Genomic DNA, 22,750 nt, shown 5'->3' with positions numbered 1-22,750 from the left:
GTGCCTGAATTGATTGCTGTGTCTGCAAGCAATTCTCCCAAATGCTCAGAATAATGAAACACTGCACCCTTTCTTCTGGGCAGATGTGGAAACCATTGGCAATGGTGATGCTACCAGTTAAGCAAGGTTAACCATTAATGCAAATCATTGGCAAATCCGGGGAGGGAAGATCTCACTAGCCAGCTTTGACTCTGTTTTGCATGCTTTTTTAGAAGAAGCACCAACCCAAGTCAGTATTTGTTTTTAACACATAAGCAGAGCGGGGTAGTTTTCAATACTTACCAGGTGGTGGCAGTCTCACTGATTGTCATATAAAAAAGTGTTATTCCCCCCCAGCCAATGAGTGTTGTCTCCCATTCGTTTTCCCTGAGTTGTTTGGGAAGGCACTCTGAACTGGTTTTATAACATCCCACATATCAGCAGCACTGTAGATTCAAGGCCCCCAGTTACTTTTTACCATAGCAGACATAAACTTTATCAAGGGCTAAAGGTCCTCTGGTTCACTTGGACGCTTAAACCAAAGCAGAAACTCTAGTCTAGCCATATTCATCATGTCCATGCAGACACTTCTCTTCTTGACAGGACTGGTTGCGCTGTCCAGTTCATACATTGTAAGTACAGTCAATACATTTGAATTATGATTGTGAAGATGATTACTAGTCATGTAGTAATGGAATGGAAATTATAGCATATTTATTATTTGCTAAATATTTGTTTCACTTTGGGGGACAGATTCCTCTGTCATCTCATGTGCATGGTATGTCAACCAAATATCTTACCATAAAGTCAATTCCAAATACATAAAAATGATTCTACCTCCATGTCTTTATCTGAGCCATGCTTTTTATGTGCAGAGGTATACGGAAACGGTGAAGATGATAACCCCTTACTTAACTTGGGTGAGTTTGAGGAACTTAACCGGGTGTTTGTATGTGGTCATTTTGATTAAACATTTAATGTTTGATGTCCATGACATGAATAATGATCAAATGTTGAATTCATTGTTTTCAAATTATATTTGGCCTGACAGGAGCAGAAGAAGACTTGGTTGAAGGGGATATGCTCATTCCGGTAAGAACCAATGGTGTTATTTTGCTATATGTTATCAGATCGCTGTTTTTGCTTAAAAAAACAGATTGTCCTTTGATAATCTTTATAATGTCTTCCCTGAGTCCAGAAAGATTCAGTCCAATTAGTACATGACTCTTTTTCTTCCTTTTAACAGCCAGGACGCAATGCCTTGATTGACACTAAATACAGATGGAAGTTTCCCATACCCTACATTCTGTCAGATGACTTGGGTAAGTGCAAGTTGAATTTGATATAGAGTCCAACTAAAATTACTTGAATTCATTTATTTACATGCAACACAGCATAAAAGGCATATTATCAATTTATTACACTGTAAGCCACTTGTAATGTCTTAGCTTTGTTCTTCCTTGTCTTTCAGATTTGAATGCCAAAGGTTGTGTCCATCAGGCATTTGAAATGTATCGTCTGAAATCTTGCATAGACTTCAAGCCCTACGAAGGCGAGAAGACATACATTAAGTTTGAAAAGAGAGGCGGGTATGAGCTGACAGTGTACATATTGTCCAACAGCCATTGCTTTTACACAGAACGCTCTATAGCTTTCATGTATGCATTCACCAGGACAGACTAAATTAACAAATCTCAGTCAATTTGTTACACAAAACAATTGCCTTCTTGCATAACTGCTGCAACGTTTTAACATTCGACTTTAAACATGTCTGCCCTCACACATCCATATAACTCAACGTTGAACTGTGTTTGCAAGGTGTTTCTCCAGCGTTGGGGACCAGCAGAATGGACAGATCCTGTCCCTGGGCGATGGCTGTGACCACAAGGCTGTAATCGAACACGAGCTCCTCCACGCTCTGGGCTTCTACCATGAGCAGTCTCGCCAGGACAGAGACGACTATGTCAAGATCTGGCTGGACCAAGTCACTCCAGGTCAGTATCAGTCAGGCCTCTGGTTGATGAGAGACAGCAAGGGTGGTGTATCTTGGCCACAAAGGGCCAAGTGGAGGGTTTTGTTACGGCCTAGCACTAACACTATTCAGCCTAGCACTATTCACAACATGTGACTGCCTAGATGCAATACCATTATTAGTCAAGTGGGAACATTTTAGTATGACATGTCTTTTATCCTTTCTTGCAGGGCTAGAACATAATTTCAACAAATACGATGATTCCTTCATCACTGACCAGAACACTCCTTACGATTATGAGTCTGTCATGCACTACCGGCCATACTCCTTCAACGTGGACCCCAACATTCCCACAATCACCACCAACATCCCAGAATTCAACAACATCATTGGCCAGTACCTGGACTTCAGCAAACTGGACATGCTGAGGTTGAACAGGATGTATAACTGCTGTAAGTGTTGTGAGACATATGACAGAGAGTATTACCTATTTGTCCTGACATAGCTGTGTGGCAGCAGTGTAGGAAAATGCAGCTGATCACCACTCCGTTTTTGTCAAGTTAAAATGTTCTAGTGTCAGATGTGATGATGAAATTATAGTTGCTTCATTGTGATCCACGTGTCAACTGAGATATGCCCCTCCTCCATTGCCAGCCTCCCCTCTCACTCTCCTGGACCAGTGTTCCTTTGAGTACATCAACATCTGTGGGATGATTCAGAGCCCCACTGATGATGCAGATTGGGTCCACACCAAGAGCAGCACTGGGAACGAGGATCACACTCTCATTGGCCAATGCAGAGGTCAGAGTTCAACAATACATCACCTCAGATCAACCACTTCTAGGAGTAGATTACCATACCCCCAATCCTAACCATTAGAGTGAATAGCTCTAACATTGTATGTGTGATATCTTTGTGGTCTTTTAGATGCAGGTTACTACATGCACTTCAACACTAAGACCGGGAAGGAGGACGAGTCAGCTCTGTTAGAGTCTCGCATCCTGTACCCCAAGAGACACCTGCAGTGTCTGCAGTTTTTCTACAAGATGACAGGCGGACCAAAGGACAGACTTGTGATTTGGGTGAAGATGGACGATGGGACTGGGACAGTTCGCAAACTGAAGAAAATACACACCATCTGGGGTATTCATTTTCAAATATACAATCACTGATATATGTGTTGTTTATCCTCTTCGGTTGAAACTTTGTTACTGCACGATTTCATTTCGATTTGTAAACTAGGAGATGATGACCACACATGGAGGATTGTCCACGTCTCCATGGAGATCGAAGAGAAGTTCCGCTATGCTTTCCAAGGTGTCCGAGGAGATCCATCTACAACCAGTGGAGGAATCTTCATTGACGACATCAGCCTGACTGAGACTCGCTGTCCCAACGCTGTCTGGCAGATCAAGAACTTCACCGGTATCCTCAACACTGCAAACAATACCACCGTCATGGACAGTCCAGTCTTCTACAGCCCAGAGGGCTATCGTTACGGTGTACGTGTCCGCCCCGTCTCTGACTACAGTGACCACACTGGTGGCTACACTGGGATGTACTTCCACCTGGCCAGCGGTGAGAATGACGTGGTCATGCAGTGGCCGGCCCTGAATAGGCAGGCTAAAATCGTGGTCATGGACCAGGATCCTGACATCCAACTGAGGATGTCGTCTGCTCGCAGTCTGACTACAGACCTGATTAAGAGTATGTCATTATTGTGTTTAGAGAATACACTTTAGGTTAAATTTGTCTTCATGTACACTTTACCTTAAAGTATTTTCTCTTTGCTTAACTTAATTATATCTGGAAAAATCAGGAAATGCTTAGTTTGTTATATCTGGCCCATAATCTGGTCAGATTACAACGGCAATGAAACAGCTATAATGTGATTTAATAGTCTTATGATATACAGAATGTTTCTGTGTTCGCCAGCTCCAGATGGGAAGCTGTGGTGGGATAATCCAACCAATGTGGGGACCTACGACCCAGGGTGTGGGTGCTACAGGGGAGAGTCGCGGGGATGGCGCAACATGATCAAGCATTTCGACTTGCGACGACGGAACTACCTGAAAAACGATGACCTCATCATCTTTGTCGACTTTGAAGGTAAGAATTTGTTCTTAACTGACTTGCCAAATTAAATAAAGGTTACAAAAAAATGTGGAGGAGGATTAGTGTCATTACTGGTCAGATATTACAACACTCATTTGTTTTACATCCCTGTCAGATATCAGGATTTTACTTTCTGAAATGCTTTGCGATAGCCAGAGCAATAAAGGAGCTTGATAGATTTTGAGGTCAGCTGATTGAATGGCCACACTGCTTTTAATGTCTCTGTAGACATAACATCTCTGATAAAAACAGAGGTTCCCATAAACCCAAAGGAGTGAGCATGTATTTTACTACCACCGAGGGGAGGTAAGCTAATTATTTTAAATTCTTTCAAATTTATTTTCTTTTTGTGCTGTGGATTTTGTGGGATATTTCCAAGAGTCACTTTTTAAACTAGACTGACATTTGTATTTTCATTAATATTGTTCCAATTTAGTTTTTTGTGTCTTTGTATTTGATATTTTGGCAGATCCGGCAGTCCTGAGGATTTGGACAGACTCAAGAAGAGTACAGAAAATAACAGCACAATTTATGTAAACTAATGTTGTGAGTAAATATAAATTATTTTGTCGAAAATTTGATTGGTTTGCAAACTTTATAAAATAACTAAAAACTCTTGAAATTGTATTTGTTTTTACTGTTCAAAAATTCTTATTCACAATGCTTTCATTAAAGTTTGAGTCTTCAAATAAATGCTTCATTATGTTTTTTCTGTTGCACAGGATTTTTTGTTATGAAATAAAAATCAATATCACATAACACTTCGTAGATATGATCACAGTAAAATACAGTTTTTAAAGTCATATACGTATGAGGATCATGGCTCCTTTATATCTATGTCACTTAAATGATGGGGGATTATTATGATTCACTTTTAGTATCTCAAAATGTCAATTTTGTAATACAGTTTATCTCACACACTTCAATCATCATATACATCATATAAAATATGTTTGCATTTGTTACCATAGCGTGTTATATTACCCATAGAAATATATACTGAACAAAAATATAAACGCAACATGTAATGTGTTGGTCCCATATTTCATGAGCACACATAAGCACACAAAGCTTATTTCTATAATATTTGTGCACAAATGTGTTTACATCACTGTTAGTGAGCATTTCTCCTTTGCCAAGATAAAACATCCACCTGACAGGTGTGGCATATCAAGAAGCTGATTAAACAGCATGAACATTACACAGTTGCACCTTGTGCTGGAACAATAAAAGGGCACTTTAAAATGTGCAGTTTTGTCACACAACACAATTCCACAAATGTCTCAAGTTTTGAGGGAGAGTGCAATTGGCATGCTGACTGCAGGAATGTCCACCAGAGCTGTTGCCAGAGAATTTCATTTTCATTTCTCTACCATAAGCCACACCCAACGTTGTTTTAGGGAATTTGGCAGTATGTCCAACCGGCCACACAAGCGCATACTAAGTGTAACCCTGCCAGCCCAGGACCTCCACATCCGGCTTCTTCACCTGCCGGATAATCTGAGACCAGCCACCCAGACAACTAATGAAACTGTGCACAAGCAAAGAATTTCTGCACAAGCTGTCAGAAACCATGGTGTCGTTTGTGCGAGCAGTTTGCTGATGTCAACGTTGTTAACAGCGTGCCCCATGGTGGTGGTCAGGTTATGGTATGAGCAGGCGTAAGCTATGGATAATGAACACAATTGCATTTTATCGATTGCAATTTGAATGCACAGAGATAACATGACAAGATCCAGAGGCCCATTGTCGTTGCATTCATCTGCCGCCATCACCTCATGTTTCAGCATGATAATGCACAGCCCCATGTCCCAAGGATCTGTAGCATATTCCTGTAAGCTGAAAATGTCCCAGTTCTTCCATGGCATGCATACTTACCAGACATGTCACCCATTGAGCATGTTTGGGATGCTCGAGGTCGACGAATACGACAATGTGTTCCAGTTCCAGCCAATATACAGCAACTTCACACAGCCATTGAAAAGGAGTGGGACAACATTTCACAGGCCACGATCAACAGCCTGATCAACTCTATGCGAAGGAGCTGTGTCACGCTGCATGAGGTCACACCAGATACTGACTGGTTTTCTGATCCACGTCCCTACCTTTTTTTAAGGTATCTGTGACCAACAATTTCTTTCAATTGATTGATTTCCTTAAATTAACTGTTAAAATCTTTGAAATTGTTGCATGTTGCGTTTATATTTTGGTTCAGTGTAATTACTATGTTGTTACCAATGGACGCTAGCAGAACTCAAAACCCCACTATTGCACTCTTGAACACACTTATCAAAGTAATCACTTCCATGGCCATATCTGATTATTAACCACAACTTTCCACTGAACCTGACAAGACAGTTTCCACACAACAATAAAGTATTGGTGTTGTATTGAAGTTTTGAATATGCAACATGATCACCTGTGGGTCAAAGTTTCCCTTCCAGCTTGCTGTATTAAGAGTATTTAAAGGGATTTAATTAGTGCTGTGGTATCAGGTCTGTGGTCAACCTCTCCAAAATGTCACTACTGGGGGTCTTGTGCTGTCTGGGACTGCTGCTGTCTCTGTCCTCTGCATTCACGGTAAGATCTCTCTCTCTCTATCTAATACATTTGCCATGAATGCGTGATTTTGAAAACAACATTCTCATCTCACTTCACAGATTAGGCGGATGTCAAAGGAGAAATGTGAGAACTATTTTTTATTTAACCTATAATTAATCAAATCATATGGTTTGTATACATTTGTAATGTATTCCATCCTTATGGTGCTCATGTCACATTGGTGAGTTATTTTACATAACAAGACATATTTGTAGTTCAAGACAGGTCTAAGAAAAAGTGCTCAAATGGGTTTATAGCAAAATGAAAATATATTCATCGTCTAACATTGTGGATCTTACTGTAGCCTTTGCCATTGATGCTGATGAGGTAATACGACGAGACATCCCCTTCATCAACTCAGGTAACTTTCTTAGTGCATACTGGTATACAGTGAATGTATTTGATATTATATTTTGTGGTGTTTTAAAACTATCTTCCATTTCTATAATCTTCCATAGGATTGAAGACCCCTGTTGTCGAGGGCGACATTGCATTGAACGTAAGTTAATACTGTGCTAAATCTTTCATTGTCTGCAAGTATGTTCGCTGTCTTTCCACTTAGAAGAAAAAATAGGGCTTTCAATAAAAAAATAAGTGTGATAAATAGCCTGCACTCTATAAATGAAACTTTGACCTTTTAACTATCTAGATTTTGATTGATGTGATTTCAATAAAGATAACGATAGTACGTCCAGTGCAATCAATAATTAAGTGTTGCAATAAAAGTTATATCACTCTATCAGCCTGGACGCAATGCCCTTGTGGATCCAGCCTTCAGGTGGAAATTCCCCATCCCTTACATACTGGCTGACAGCCTTGGTAAAAATGTGCACCGTCTCTCATCCTAGTAACATGATATACACTGGTGATAAACCATGATTTAAGAAGACTAAACCATTATAATCAATACACATACAGATTATAATATTTCTAGTCCGTTAATCCCTTGTTTGTTTTTCAGACCTGAATGCCAAGGGGGTCATTTTCCAGGCCTTTGAGATGTACCGGCTGAAATCCTGTGTGGATTTCAAACCCTATGAAGGAGAGAAGAGCTTTATCAAATTTGAAAAGCTAGATGGGTATAGTTTGTTTTTCTGATATACAAGTCTGCTCCTCCACTCGATTCTGCTAATGATCACAGTCTTAACAGCCTTAGTTGAATCTTGTGCATTACTGCTTGGCTGGAACAAAGGTCTGCACCCACATTGGCACTATGTGGAAACGATTGGTCTCCCGTGTTCAAGAGATAATTCACTGCTGTGGCATCACGGAATTGTTGCAGGTGCTGGTCTATGGTCGGAGACCTACAGACAGGGCAACAGCTGTCATTGGGCCCATCCTGTGACTACAAAGGCACCATAATGCATGAGCTCCTCCATGCCCTGGGCTTTTACCACGAACAGTCTCGCACCGACCGAGATGACTATGTGGACATCTGGTGGGACCAGGTCCTGCCTGGTAAGGTTCAAAAGCTCAACACCCAAAACATTTTCGCATGGCAAGCCTTATTTTAAAACTTACCATAACCTTTGTATGTACATTCTACAGGTATGGACCACAATTTTGATAAATACGCTGATGATTTCATCACCGACCAGAACACGCCATACGACTACGAGTCTATCATGCATTACGGCCCATATTCCTTTAACAAAGACCCACGGTACCCAACCATCACAGCCAAGGACCCAGAGATGACCAAAGTGCTGGGCCAGTACAATGACTTCAGCAGCCTGGATCTACTGAGGCTCAACAGGATGTATAACTGCTGTGAGTCTTTCCTGATCAGGTCACATGATCAGGAGGACCATAACTTTTTTCCTAATCACTTGATTTGACCAGAAAAAACTGCTGATGATGTGTTTAACTTATGTTGTGTTTAACTGATTAAGTTTGCTTAGTGTGCTTGTGTATGATGTCTGTCCTGTAGCCTCCTCTCTGACGTTGTTGGACCAGTGTGCCTTTGAGACCGTCAACACCTGTGGGATGATCCAGAACCGTAACGATGATGGTGACTGGGTACGCACCAAGAGCCAGCCAGGGTCTCATGACCACACTCTCATTGGCCAGTGCAAAGGTAGGGTTAACATACAGTATTACTAGGGTCAGGATCCTTGACATTGTCCGGAAAAAAACTCCTGCCCCTACACATCGCAAGGGTGGACACAGGTCTATCAACCATTCTGAATGGCATTCATGACTATTTTACCATAACACATCTATGACAACATCTTGTTTGTGATCTGTGTAGACGCAGGGTTCTTCATGAACTTTTACACCGACACCGGCCGGGCAGGCGACTCAGCCTTTCTGGAATCCAGGGTCCTGCACCCCAAGAGGAATCTGCAGTGTTTGCAGTTCTTCTACAAGATGACAGGAAGCTCCAAGGACAAGCTGGTGGTCTGGACCAGGAAGGAGGTTGCTAAGGGCAAAGTCTTATCCCCTACTGCAGCTGGGAATTTCACAGGTAGGCTTGAGAAAACTGGTGAACAGCCATGCTCAATAATCTGATAAACCACGGCTGTGCTATGCGTTGTAGCATCATAACATAGCTTCAACAGGTACTGTTTGAAAATGTTCAACCTTAAAAATGATCATTACCCTGCATCTGTTTTCACAGGTGATGACGACCACTCCTGGAAGATTGCCCACGTTCCTTTGACGATGGACTCCAAGTTCCGCTATGCCTTCCAGGGGATCAGGGGCGACCCAGCCAACTCCTTGGGGGGGATTCAGGTGGATGACATCACCCTAGGTACGGTACTCTGTCTTAACATTTTAAGTAACTGTAAAACCCTTCGGTGTGTATGACAGGTGCTATGTGAATGAAGTTTTTATTGTCATTATTCTTATTCATATTAGCGGAGACACGCTGCCCCAGTGGAACATGGCGTATCAAGAACTTCAGCGAGTACATGAAGAGTTACGCCACAGGAGAGTACATCCAGAGCCCACGTTTCTACAGCCCCGAGGGCTACGCCTTCGGCATCCAGCTGCTACCCAACTCCTACTACAATGGGTACATTGGGGCCTTCTTCCACCTGAGCACCGGGAAGAACGACCAGGCCCTGGAGTGGCCGGCAGGGAACAGACAGGTCACCATCACACTGCTGGACCAGGACTCTGACGTCAGGCATCGGCAGTCCTTCTCCTACAGCTTCACCACCAGTCCCACTCATCTCATTCCAGGTATGGGGCAGGCTAATGTTGGTTCAAAGGGGCACATAACATTTTTTTCCTCACACTCAGATGATTGTGACTATTAAAGTGTTTGGTTAAACAATCGTCATAGCATTACCAACATTTTTATGAGTCAGCATAACAAGACATCTATACACGTCAGGACATGGAAATCAATTCCCTTCACATAATCTATGTGCAGATTGTCTGCTTATTTATAACAATCTTTCAGACTCCAACATATTGTACTGGGATAACCCGTCCAAGATGGGGACGTACGACCCGTCCTGTGACTGTTATCATGGCTGGACCTGGGGCTGGAACGCCTACTTCTCCCACTACCACCTCAATAGTAGGAGCTACCTGAAGAATGATGACCTCATTCTCTTCGTTGAGTTTGAAGGTGCGCCTGACTCTACTTTCAACGGGCTCTGAGATTTTCTTGACCACTTGAAACTGTGTTAAACATGTTCCCTGTTGCTTGTATTTCCAGATCTTACTCCGCTGATCAAAAGTGAAGTTCCAGTCAAGTCTCCAGTTCAGCTCCGGAGTCAGGACTGAGGCTGTCCAGAACATTTATCAGATGCAGACTTTATGCATTTTTAAATGTCAATGTTCACTTTTCTTTTTATTTCAAACATTTACATAAAGGCAGTGGAAGTAAACATTAGCAGGCCTATTGACAAGTCAATTTGTCAGTTGTAATGTTAAACACTGTCTTGACAATCTGTCTGTGGCCTCCATCTGGAAACTGGTTTGTTTATTTGTAGCCTGTGAAATGCACCTTCATGCCGCTTTTATCTGATTAAAATCAAACTATTCAAAGTATTGTCTCCAAATTAGTCTGTTCACCAGTTAACCACCATTTGCCCTGCCACCCATAACCAGAATAAAAGATAAGGATATACAGTGCGCTCCAAAAGTATTGGGACAGTGACACATTTTGTTGTTGTTTTAACTCTGTACTGGATTTTAAATGATACAATGATTGTGAGGTTAAAGTGCAGACTCAATTCTTTTTACAACACTAACCAAACAACAACAAAAAAACACCACATGTAAACACGACACCACATTGTTCTCTCTCATCCTATTTTGATTTTAGTGGCACATTTCTATACTTTCATTTCTGTCATCCTAACAAAAAACCTAAATACAAATGTTGCATATATGGGAGGGCTGCAACAAATTTTCAAGAACAAGAAATAAATAGGTAATTAATAATTAAAGAAAATTGCCAGAATGTTTTCATTATCTACATTGTTTGTATAAAATTACATATGATTTATTAGTACAATATCAATAATTTTGAATCAATTTACATGATTAGTATTAATGACATACTATAAATAACAATATAATAAAATATACAGACCGTCAGCTTTAATCTGAATGAATCGTGAATAATGATAAGTGAGAAAGTTACATACGCACAAATATCATACCCCCAAAAATGCTAACCTCCCTTGTTATTGTAATGGTGAGAGGTTAGCATGTCTTGGGGTTATGATATTTGTGCATCTGTAACTTTCTCGCTCATCATTATTCACGATTCATTCAGGATTATCCGTAATCATGGTAGCATCCACATTAATGTAGAAGTGTTTAGAAACATATTCTATTCTTATTTACAATAAAATGAACAAAAAAATTGCACATTGCATTATTTACCATTCCTTTCTTTTGGGCACAAAATAATCTGAAACACAACCAAAACAAACAGCAAATGCATCCAACAAATGTGTAGAGTCACAAGCTTGATGTAGTTGTTACGTGCTATGAATATGGGACCAAATAAATAGTTTAATATTTAACTTTATTACACATAGGTGAATTTGTCCTAATACTTTTGGACTATGTACAAAAAGTGCTGTATCTCTTAACAGTTCATCCGATATGGATGGAAATACCCTCAAATTAAAGCTAACGGTCTGCACTTCAACCTCATAGTCATTGTATCATTTCAAATCCAAAAGTTATGGAGTACAGCGACATTAAATATATATATATCACTTTCCCTATACTTTTGAACTCACTGTACTGTATGTGTAACCGATGTGAAATGGCTAGCTAGTTAGCGGGGTGCGCGCTAATAGTGTTTCAATCAGTGATGTCACTCGCTCTGAGACCTTGAAGTAGTTGTTCCCCTTGCTCTGAAAGAGCCGTGGCTTTTGTGGAGCGATGGGTAACGATACTTCGACGGTGGCTGTTGTCAATGTGTGCAGTAGGTCCCTAGTGCGGGCCCAGGTAGTGGCGAGGAGAGGGACGGAAGCTATACTGTTACATTGGTGCCGTGACCCGGATCACTGGTTGCTGCGGAAAAGGGGGGTGAGTGTAACCGATGTGAAATGGCTAGCTAGTTAGCGGGGTGCGCGCTAATACCGTTTCAATCGGTGACGTCACTCGCTCTGAGACCTTGAAGTAGAGTTGTTCCCCTTGCTCTGCAAGGGCTGCGGCTTTTGTGGAGCGATGGGTAACGATGCTTCGTGGGTGTCAGTTGTTGATGTGTGCAGAGGGTCCTGGTTTGAGCCCAGGTAGGGGCGAGGAGAGGGACAGAAGCTATACTGTTACATATGTTCAAACCTTTGGAGCTCACTGTATGTTCAAACACACTGACACACTATTAACCACTCTGCCTGTCTTTAATAACACCATGTAGCTCAGGATAAATTAAGACGAGTAAATACACAAACCTGGACAAAACACAACTGCAATTAAAACACTATTTGTTTTATATTAAAACAATTTAGAAATAAGTTTAAACTTAAGAAACTTAAACCTGCATGCTAAAGTGCATGTCAGAAACTCAATCGAAAACACTAAATCATGTTTGAAACTGTTGCTGACATAGTACCAAAACACAAAAACATATTTATCTGCCAAGGTTACAAGATAAGATCATTGAAGATAATGATATGACAAGACACATCTGACTGAACAGCAAAGTGAGAGAGAGAGATGTGATGGTCAAGTGTTAAGGTCACGTTACTCATTACAGTCATTATAAACAGATGTAGGATGTTAATTTGTGCCAGTTTGTTACAACAGGAAAATAATCTCCAGCAACAGTAAATGTGAATTATTATGTGGATTATAATTAATGGACATTTTTGTAGGGATTGATACATTTTCATTAGAGCAAATCAAGTCTGATATTTGAAAGTGGAATACACTATTTATAGCTTTGCATTTCCTGCTGTGCAAGAAAATTCTTAGCAACAAAATAGTGGTCAAATTAAGATCCTACATCTGTATAGATCAAAGTTTCATCCAGACTCTGACTTTATTGGCCTGTTTACAATAGCAGATAAACACATATCCAACTCCTCCAGATTAAACATGGGCTCTGTCAATGCGCCATGGAGGATCACCGCTTTCATTGCAATTCTGGTTGTGTTCAAGGTAGGGCACACGTCCTATGTTATTGAAAGGAATTGACTTCATTATAATAACTGTACATTTGATCAATTATATGTTGTGAGTCAAGCAGCGTCTCTTTTTGTTGTAGGTGCAAGCTGTTCCGACACGTTATGGTAAGTTCTAGATCGTCTCGTGCATAAGGGTGGATGTGTGATAACGTTCTGTGTTCTTACAGAATGGTTTCTCTGTTGAATGAATAGGTGGTGATGCAGATGCAGGTGAATTGCGAGAGGATATACTTGATATCAATTCAGGTAATTATCTCTACACTCTCTCAGTTAAACTGTAACATTACTGAAGTTATATAATAATATGTGCAATAATCTCACAAATCTGGCAATATTTTTTTTTACTGAGAGTGATAGATTTGTTTATTTCCTGATATTTCAGAAGCAGATCTAAACCTCTTTGAGGGAGACATTGCAGGTGATGTAAGTACACTTCTCTTCATAGCCTTGTTCTATGTAATAGTTGACTAAACATAAATCAGTTGGCCTACTTAATTTATTTTATGGATTTTGCAGCCAAGGCGAAATGCAATCCTGGATGAAACGAGAAGATGGAAGTTTCCCATTCCTTACATCTTGACAGATTCTTTGGGTATGTAGGCTCTACCAACCATGTCTCAATGCTAAATGAAATACAGTCATTGACAACATTCTGAAAACCAGGTCATATTCACTCCCTCAGAGCTGAATGCAAAAGGTGTTATTCACCAGGCATTCGAAGCATACCGCCTGAAATCCTGTGTGGACTTCAAGCCCTATGAGGGAGAAAGCACATACATCTCCTTCACAAAGCTGAGTGGGTGAGTTCAGCCAAATACACTGTAATGTCATGAGCTCTTGGTTAACTTGATGGACCGTCTGTCCCTCCAAAGCATAAAATACAAGGTTTTATGGCGAGCACAGATTAGAAAATGCTTATCTAAGGAAATTACATTCATCATAGTGTTCTATGCGTCTACAGATTCCAAACCTGTAATAAATGGTGACCCCTCTTTTAGTGTGTAAAGTCGAGGAATGTGCAAAAGCACTTTGTTGAATACAGTCCTTCATGTCATCATTGTTATGATGAGGTACATATTCTGTGTGGACCACAGTACAGTAATGTTATGGTGAAATATGAAGTAAGATGTACGATTGTAAATCAGTTTTCTCCACAGAACAAATTAGGAAACATTGTATAGTAGATTGTTCCTATTTTCCCTTTAGCACATTTTTCTTACCTACTTTTTTGAAACTCTTCGTCGTTGGCTAAGGGCTTCTTGGTTAAGGGGATCATTTATGGATCATTTAGCGATTCGATTTAGAATTTTAGGACCCCTTCAGGTCAACAAAATATATATAAAAAAATTATTGATAAAATATTACATTAGGCTTTTACTACTATAGCCCATAGAAACACATTGAAAAACACATTCATAAATGTTTTTTAAGTGTCCGTCATATCTAGGAGCTCAGGAAATATTGCGCTTTTTTTATACACATATTTAACCCCTTTTTGGGGGTAGGCAGAAAACTACCTTCATACTTCCATTCATTTTTTTAAACTAGTACCGGTTACCTTCAAACGAGTCCCATGACACCATCGTTTTCGTGAGAATCTCCCCTTTCCACAGTGGGGTCACATTAGTTTATAGCCGTAACGGTTCGGACACTAACAAACAGAAGTTGGCACATCGACGGTACCAACTTCAGATGAGTCCCCTGACACTTGTGGGGGTTATAATAGGTATGTAATAGGCCAAATAGTTCAGACGCTACAGGCGTTTTCGTGAGAAGACCGATTTTTTGGGATGTCTCATGGTGTGACAAACACCTTCCACCGTGACATCTGCGGAGGTGGATTTAGAAACATCCAATGCAAAAAATTGTCAGATTTTGATGGGGATTGTATCAATCGACTCTTAGGGATAATTAAGGTCTATTAAGTAAGCATTTCTCGGTATTTGACGGATAACATTTGATTTGATTATATGTTTACTCTCGTGTCATAATGCGTAATCCTGTCTGTGACGGCCACAGATGCTGGTCATTTGTAGGAGATGATAAGGTAGGACAGAACCTCTCCATAGGGGCGCGCTGTGACACCAAGGCCATCGTGGAGCACGAGCTCCTCCACGCTCTGGGCTTCTACCATGAGCAGTCACGCTCTGACAGAGACGACTACGTCAAGATCTGGTGGGACCAAATCATAGAAGGTGGGTATGATGGAATTAAGCACAGGCGGTGGCAGATACAAGTATCAGTTGTGTATCAAATCAAAGTTTATTGGTGGTGTACACAGGTTTGCAGATGTTATTGCAGGTAGAGCAAAATGCTAGTGTTTTTAGCTCCAACAGTGCAGTAATACCTAGAAAAAAACTAAACACAATCCACACAAAAGAATAAGAGCAAATATTACTTGGAAAAGTGATTTACAAGCGTCTAACAATTTTGAATAACACATTCTGTAACCTGCATATCTACAGGAAAGGAGCACAACTTTAACAAGTATGAGGACGACTTCATCACAGACCTGAACACGCCATATGACTATGAGTCCGTCATGCATTACAGGCCATTGTCTTTCAACAAGAACGCCACCATCCCTACCATCACCACAGCCATCCCAGCGTTCAATGAGATCATCGGACAGCGTCTGGACTTCAGCGCTGTAGACCTGCTCAGGCTAAACCGCATGTACGACTGCAGTAAGTGACCCATATGGAATGACCTATATGATCAAATTGCAAGAGCAATCAACTTTTCTCAGTAGCATCAAATAAAGTATAAGGAAATTATGATGAACAACCACAGCCTTAGACATTGCCATTCTGATATAGATTTGATGATGGTGATTATGAATAACAGCTAACAGAGTTGCTGTTGTTGCAGCCAATACACACACTCTCCTGGACCAGTGTTCCTTTGAGCTGATCAACATCTGTGGTATGATCCAGGGTGAGACTGACGAGGCAGACTGGGTCCAGACCCTGAGCAGCGCTGAGGAGCCAGACCACACACTGGCAGGCCGTTGCAGAGGTTCCTACAGTACTACCTACACACACACGGACAAAATCTTTCACGTTCTTCATCCTGTCGTGACTTTACTTTCATTAATCTGATGACTGTTATTCATCTAATCAACTGACTACGTTTAATTGTTACCCGATTAAATTAATAATGTTACAATTAACTCATAAGGAATTTGGGGCACCACGAGAGCGGTTGTTTATAGAGTTACCATCTTCCGAATTAAACTCTAAAAGGTCTTTACTTGCCACATCCATAAAACAGTCAATGTATTAATCATACCCTCGTATCATATCATCATTCTGAACAGTCGTAACCTCCTGCATCTGCAAAAACCTCAGCCTTACTTATGATTCAGTACTACACAAATTGGATTAATTATTTATTTACTAGCTAACTAAATGATAACACAGGTTAAACATACACACTTAATACATTAGAAACAGGTCCCTAGCGGACTGTCACAATATTGCAGCTTGTTACAAAGGAGATGGAGAGGGCGAGGTTTAGGGGCAGAGACATAACACTTTGGTACATTTAGAAACTACTTTCACAGTAATCATATACTTTGCACACGAACCGCCACCCGTTTGGAGTAAGAAAGCGTGAATGTATTCACGTGTAAATGCCTTGGTTCGCCGGGTATCTTGGTCGGAACCAAGCCTTCACAGAAGGGGTTTTGTTTGGGCCTTTCCAAGGGTCTCCACCCGTCTCTTCTACTGTTGTCCTCTGCCGTTGTCCAGTATCCGTTGACTTGTTGTATAGTCCTGAACAGAACTACAGAGTTTATTCTACTTTCCATTCGCTCCTGAACCTTTCTCTTTGAAGATAGTGTAGCCAGCCATGTCGGTGGTTCCCATTGGGGGATGAGATTAAGAAGTGTAGTAGTATGGTCCCACTTAAGTTCACTTTTCTAGATACTTTACTTAGGACAGCTAATCAGCTGTACCAGTAATTGTCCGGGATGTGACTATCGTCTCTACCTCGGGTTGAGATTTCAGAGTTCGAACCACTTGAGACGCCTTTCTGGTCTCATATGTTAATTCTTAAACCCTCATTTTATACAGTTCATTCAAATTGGGGTTGTTCGAGAGGCTGACACGCTCTCTGACCTCCCTCAAGGGGCGGGTGACTACTCACTTGTACAAAGTAATAGAAACAATTTCCTCTTATATTTTCTAACATCACATCCTTCTCTTAACAAAAACACTTTCATCATTGTTCATATTTCATGCACAACGTATCAGATGGAGATTTCACACATGTAGTGGGTATACTTTCCAAGTTACAGTATTTCCTTTATAACATTTTTAATGACATCACAAAATAACCAACAATATGACCATTCCCACGTTCTCTGTTAGGACTATTGTTCCAGTATTCGCTTTTGAATGAGTTAAAGTTTCAGCGGGAAAAGTCTCTGGAGAAAAAGCACATTCCTTTGTGAATTTGGAGAGGGAGACACTGGATCTCCTCTCCTTTAATTTACAACAGGGCAACCCCCCACACCAATTCCCTCCTCCACCTATACATTTGGATCCTCACAGGACAGTCATGACAATCCTTCCACTTGATGTTAGCAATCATATATGGTTGGTTAAGTATTTGTACTGCATCTATGACCCTCTCTGTAGATGCTGGCTATTTCATGAGGTTTGACACATCTAAAGCGACAGTGGGGAAAAGTGCTCTTCTAGAGTCACGCATCCTCTACCCTAAGAGGAAGGAGCAGTGTCTGCAGTTCTTCTACAAGATGATTGGGCCTGCCGGGGACAGGCTGTTTGTGTGGGTCAGAACAGACGATGGGACGGGAAATGTCTGCAGTGTCAAGAAGGTCCATACCATCACAGGTACTGTATTCAGGATAACCCCACTTTCAACAAAATACATAAATATGTTACACATATGGTTTGTAGAGTTGTAATAGTGTCTGTGTTGCATGTTACTCCAGGAGTATAGGAAGGTGATCAGGAAGCTGATCAGATGTCTTATTTCCTCAGGTGATGGAGATGACTCCTGGAATGTAGCCCACGTGACCTTGAAGGTCAAAGAGAGGTTCCGCTACTTCTTCCAGGGCATGGTAGGGTCCAACAACAATGCAGAGGGGGCCATCTTGATCGATGACATCACATTAACAGAGACCACCTGCCCCAGCGGCGTTTGGAGAATTCAGAACTTCACTGGCCTGCTCGCCACAACTCCAGCCGGAGGGCGCATCAGGAGCAAGCCGTTCTACAGCGCTGAGGGTTATGCTTATGGGATCAGCCTCTACCCCAAGGGAAGAGACGGCACATATCCTGACTATGTGGGTGTGACCTTCCATCTATGCAGCGGGGAGAACGATGGTGTGATGGAGTGGCCAGTGATCAACAGGCAGGCCACCGTCACTGCCATGGACCAGGACCCCGACGCTAAGCTGAGGATGTCTGCCACCAGAAGCTTCACCACCGGTCAGTTAATGTAATCATGTGCTTATGAGTCCCTTACGTAAAGTATGCCTTGCATCGCATACAAACAGGCACGGTATTGTTCAGTATTTACTGATTCGCTGTGAAAATCTATACGCTTGTCTGATCTTAGTCCACCATAAAATATAATATCAAATGTATACACCAGGCAATCTTCTGATACATGTAAAATAATTGGCTTTGTAACATGTTAATACCTTAAACTGTTTTTTTCCAGATACTACTAACCCATATTGGGTCAAGCCCACCAGCACCAGTGGGGCAGAGTGGGACACGAGCTCCAACTGCTACAGAGGATCTGAGTATGGATGGACTACATTCCTCTCTCATGACCAGCTGCACAGGAGAAGCTTTCTCAAGAACGATGATCTCGTCATTGTTGCTGACTTTGACGGTACATCAAACTTGACAACATCAGTTTATTTGCTCCCATACAAAATAGCGAGACATACAGTGCATTCGAAAAGTATTCAGACCCCCTTCACTTTTTCCACATTTTGTTACGTTACAGCCTTATTCTAAAATGGATTACATAAAACATTTTACTCATCAATCTACACACAATACCCCATAATGACGAAGCGAAAGCAGGTTTTTAGAAATTTTTGCAAATGTATAAAAAAAAACATGAAATACCTTAGTTATATAAGTATTCAGACACTTTACTATGAGACTTGAAATTGAGCTCAGGTGCATCCTGTTTCCATTGATCATCCTTGAGATGTTTCTACAACTTGATTGGACATAAATTCAATTCATTGGACATGATTTGGAAAGGCACACACCAGTCTATATAAGGTCCCACAGTTGAAAATGCATGTCAGAGCAATAACCAAGCCATGAGGTTGAAGGAATTGTCTGTAGAACTCTGAGACAGGATTATGTCGATGCACAGATCTGGGGAAGGGTACCAAAAAATTACTGCATCATTGAAGGTCCCCAAGAACACAGTGGCCTCCGTCATTCTTAAATGGAAGAAGTTTGGAACCACCAAGACTCTTCCTAGAGCTGGCCGCCCAGCCAAACTGAGAAATTGGCGGAGAAGGGCCTTGGTCAGGGAGGTGACCAAAAACCCATGGTCACTCTGACAGAGCTCTAGAGGTCCTCTGTGGTGATGAGACAAACTTCCAGAAGGACAACCATCTCTGCAGGACTCCACCAATCAGGCTTTTATGGTAGTGTGGCAAGACGGAAGCCACTCCTCAGTAAAAGGCACATGAGAGCCCGCTTGGAGTTTGCCAAAAGGCACCTAAAAGACCATTAGAGGCATGAATGCCAAGCGTCACGTCTGAAGGAAACCTGGCACCATCATTATGGTGATGCATCGTGGTGCCAGCATCATGCTGTGGGGATGTTTTTCAGCGGAAGGGACTGAGAGACTAGTCAGGATCGAGGGAAAGATGAACAGAGCAAAGTACAGAGAGATCCTTGATGAAAACTTGCTCCAGAGTGCTCAGGACCTCAGACTGGGGCAAAGGTTCACCTTCCAACAGGACAATGACCCTAAGCACACTGCCAAGACAACGCAGGAGTGGCTTTGGGACAAGTCTCTGAATGTTCTTGAGTGGTCCAGCCAGAGCCCGGACTTGAACCTGATCTAACATCTCTGGAGAGGCCTGAAAATAGCTATGCAGCGACGCTCCCCATTCAACCTGACAGAGCTTGAGAGGATCATCAGAGAAGAATGGGAGAAACTTCCTAAGTACAGGTGTGCCAAGCTTGTAGCGTCATACCCAAGAAGACTTGAGGCTGTAATCGCTTCCAAAGGTGCTTCAACAAGGTACTGAGTAAAGGGTCTGAATACTTATGTAAATGTGATATTTCAGTGGTTTTGCTTTGTCATTATGTGGTACTGTGTATAGATTAATGAGGGGGGAAAAAAACAATTTAATTAATTTTAGAATAAGGGTGTAACGTAACAAAATGTGGAAAAAGGCAATAGGTCTGTATACTTTCCGAATGCACGGTATACTGTATATTTATATATAGTGTATATTGTTATGTGATGATTTGAACAGTTTCTGACTGTTACTATTTAACCTAACCCACATCACCCTAAAACTGTGCAAAGCAATCAATTGACATGGTCACTTTACAGCAAGAGACAAAATAGAGTTGAATAATTTAGCAGTTGGATTATTACACCACAAAACAACAAAAACACAACATTCTCTCTCCTAACACGAAACAATTATTATTTGTGGATGTGTTCCAGATTTGACCCACCTGTTGAAGATGGAGGTCCCTGTCCAGCCAAAGAGTCCCAGTGATGACCTCTCAGAGGAGGAGACCCCCAGACAGGAGAAGGAAATGGCTGATGTTCCGAAACACAGACAGGCACGGGCCGTCCTTAGTGACCCGTGTAGCCCTGACCCCTGCCTCAACGGGGGAGTGTGTGTGGTTGAGAAACATGGGAAAGCCACGTGCAGGTGTGTTTATAAGTATGACCTGCACAACCCCATATCAACACCTAGGGCTCAATTCAATCTGTATTTCGGAAATTCAGTGCTGCAGCGTGATTGAAATTTAAAGACAATGTTCCCATGTTTGCAGAGACTACATTCACGGAAAACGCTGCATATGTCGGCTCAATCGGAAATGATCTTTACATGTTAATTGCGCCATAGTGCTGAATTGATACTGTAGTTACTGTGTGACATAGCATACACTAATTTCCTTTTCTGTTTCTTCGTACACACATTTCCATTCCAAAATCTGCCAGATCTTTGTCTATGTTGACTGATTCTGCAATTGTGAAGTTTGACATGGGCACCTCACATCTGGGTCACTACTTGCATTATCATTTTGACATGCTCTCTGCATTTTTGCTAGAGTTTTTGCTTCCATGAAAGCACAGTACAATATGGTATAGGAGACAAGGAGTGAGTATGTGTATTCACTGTTATCACTGACTCATAATGGCTGTTATTCTCACTAAGGTGTGCCCCTGGCCAGGCCACATACTATGCTGGTGAGACGTGTGAGAAGCAACATATTGATGGCCGCATTCTGGGCGTTCTGATTGGTGGAGCCACAGGGACGATCGTTCTGACTCTGGCCATCTTCTCAGTCATCCGGAGAGTTCACTGAGTCACCATACTGCGTCACAGCTATACTTATGTACCACCTCAATCCCAATGCCTCTTTAAGAAACAGTGATAATAGATTGCCATGCTTATTGTATATTTGATATCGTTAGTTTGAATCAATAAGAACTCCTTGACCATGGCTGGTATTCAATCAATTAATTGCAGAGAGTGACTTTTCATAGAACAGTTCACTCTCCACTGTATGTGAAATGATTTATTAATGACTTATGTTTATGTTAGGTTTGGACGCTTGTAATTGTCTATAACATGAACTAAAACAATATTGTGGCAAGTTGCTCAATAATTGTTTATTTAACTAGGCAAGTCAGTTCAGAACAAATTCTTATTTACATTGACGGCCTACCCCGGCCAAACCAGGACGACGCTGGGCCAATTGTGCACCGCCCTATGGGACTCCCAATCACGGCCGGATGTGATACAGTCTGGAATTGAACCAGGGACTGTAGTGACACCTCTTGCACTGAGATGCAGTGCCTTAGACCGCTGCGTCACTCGGGAGCCTGAATGAAATAATGAAATAATTGCTTCTGTGAGATTTATGTTTCTTTATTTTATTGATTATTAGATGATTGCAAGAGCACACACACACATACAGATAACAATGTAACAATTAAACATTAGCATAGGGCTAGATTTAATTCAGACTGCGGAAGATCCATGTTACAGCGCAATTGACATTTAAAGGCAATTTCCGATTGGACTGACATTACTGTGAATGCAGTCTCTGAGAAATGTCGGAACATTGCCTTTAAATGTCAATCACACTCTGGGTTGAATCTAGGCCATAGACTAATGGAGATACCTCCCTTCCCTAATAAAGCTAGTTAATCTAGGGGCTCTATTCATTCCGTAGCACTGAAGATCCACTTTATAAGTCCAATTGACAAT

General features: G+C 41.4%; 3 protein-coding genes across 3 annotated transcripts; all 3 read left to right on the top strand.

Annotated features, from left to right (window-relative positions):
- Positions 1-343: 343 nt before the first annotated feature.
- LOC106571464 (meprin A subunit alpha) lies at positions 344-4,759 on the top strand. Its single transcript, XM_014144602.3, has 14 exons — positions 344-611; positions 733-757; positions 855-899; positions 1,031-1,071; positions 1,226-1,301; positions 1,451-1,568; positions 1,798-1,973; positions 2,182-2,403; positions 2,606-2,752; positions 2,879-3,094; positions 3,194-3,658; positions 3,887-4,060; positions 4,295-4,372; positions 4,536-4,759. The coding sequence occupies exons 1-13, from the start codon at positions 552-554 to the stop codon at positions 4,342-4,344; spliced, it is 1,815 nt and encodes a 604-aa protein (XP_014000077.1). The 5' UTR covers positions 344-551; the 3' UTR covers positions 4,345-4,372; positions 4,536-4,759.
- A 1,655-nt stretch (positions 4,760-6,414) lies between these two features.
- On the top strand, positions 6,415-10,672 carry LOC106571463 (meprin A subunit alpha). Its single transcript, XM_014144601.3, has 14 exons — positions 6,415-6,646; positions 6,727-6,751; positions 6,972-7,028; positions 7,126-7,166; positions 7,411-7,486; positions 7,629-7,746; positions 7,950-8,125; positions 8,216-8,437; positions 8,598-8,744; positions 8,919-9,134; positions 9,288-9,422; positions 9,530-9,856; positions 10,080-10,250; positions 10,341-10,672. The coding sequence occupies exons 1-14, from the start codon at positions 6,584-6,586 to the stop codon at positions 10,406-10,408; spliced, it is 1,842 nt and encodes a 613-aa protein (XP_014000076.1). The 5' UTR covers positions 6,415-6,583; the 3' UTR covers positions 10,409-10,672.
- A 2,470-nt stretch (positions 10,673-13,142) lies between these two features.
- mep1a.2 (meprin A, alpha (PABA peptide hydrolase), tandem duplicate 2) lies at positions 13,143-22,694 on the top strand. The gene is made up of 14 exons (XM_014144599.3): positions 13,143-13,249; positions 13,356-13,380; positions 13,468-13,521; positions 13,658-13,698; positions 13,792-13,867; positions 13,958-14,075; positions 15,295-15,470; positions 15,741-15,962; positions 16,147-16,293; positions 17,919-18,134; positions 18,285-18,734; positions 18,970-19,146; positions 20,968-21,181; positions 21,692-22,694. Exons 1-14 carry the CDS (start codon positions 13,187-13,189, stop codon positions 21,840-21,842), a joined length of 2,130 nt encoding a protein of 709 aa, XP_014000074.1. The 5' UTR covers positions 13,143-13,186; the 3' UTR covers positions 21,843-22,694.
- Positions 22,695-22,750: the final 56 nt, after the last annotated feature.

Source organism: Salmo salar, chromosome 15 (genome assembly GCF_965601325.2).
Source record: "Salmo salar chromosome 15, fSalSal1, whole genome shotgun sequence".
NCBI classification, from domain to species: Eukaryota; Metazoa; Chordata; class Actinopteri; order Salmoniformes; family Salmonidae; genus Salmo; species Salmo salar.
Note: the sequence above shows the minus strand (reverse complement) of the source record. Positions and strands in the feature narration are given on the sequence as shown.

Coding starts and splice junctions, on each gene's coding strand:
- LOC106571464 (XM_014144602.3), top strand. CDS start 552: ATGTCCATGCAGACACTTCTCTTCTTGACAGGACTGGTTGCGCTGTCC. Junction 3,095..3,193: donor GAAAATACACACCATCTGGG/GTATTCATTTTC, acceptor TTTGTAAACTAG/GAGATGATGACCACACATGG. Junction 4,061..4,294: donor CATCTTTGTCGACTTTGAAG/GTAAGAATTTGT, acceptor ATGTCTCTGTAG/ACATAACATCTCTGATAAAA.
- LOC106571463 (XM_014144601.3), top strand. CDS start 6,584: ATGTCACTACTGGGGGTCTTGTGCTGTCTGGGACTGCTGCTGTCTCTG. Junction 6,752..6,971: donor GCGGATGTCAAAGGAGAAAT/GTGAGAACTATT, acceptor ATCTTACTGTAG/CCTTTGCCATTGATGCTGAT. Junction 8,438..8,597: donor CAACAGGATGTATAACTGCT/GTGAGTCTTTCC, acceptor TCTGTCCTGTAG/CCTCCTCTCTGACGTTGTTG.
- mep1a.2 (XM_014144599.3), top strand. CDS start 13,187: ATGGGCTCTGTCAATGCGCCATGGAGGATCACCGCTTTCATTGCAATT. Junction 14,076..15,294: donor TCCTTCACAAAGCTGAGTGG/GTGAGTTCAGCC, acceptor TGACGGCCACAG/ATGCTGGTCATTTGTAGGAG. Junction 18,735..18,969: donor CACCAGAAGCTTCACCACCG/GTCAGTTAATGT, acceptor GTTTTTTTCCAG/ATACTACTAACCCATATTGG.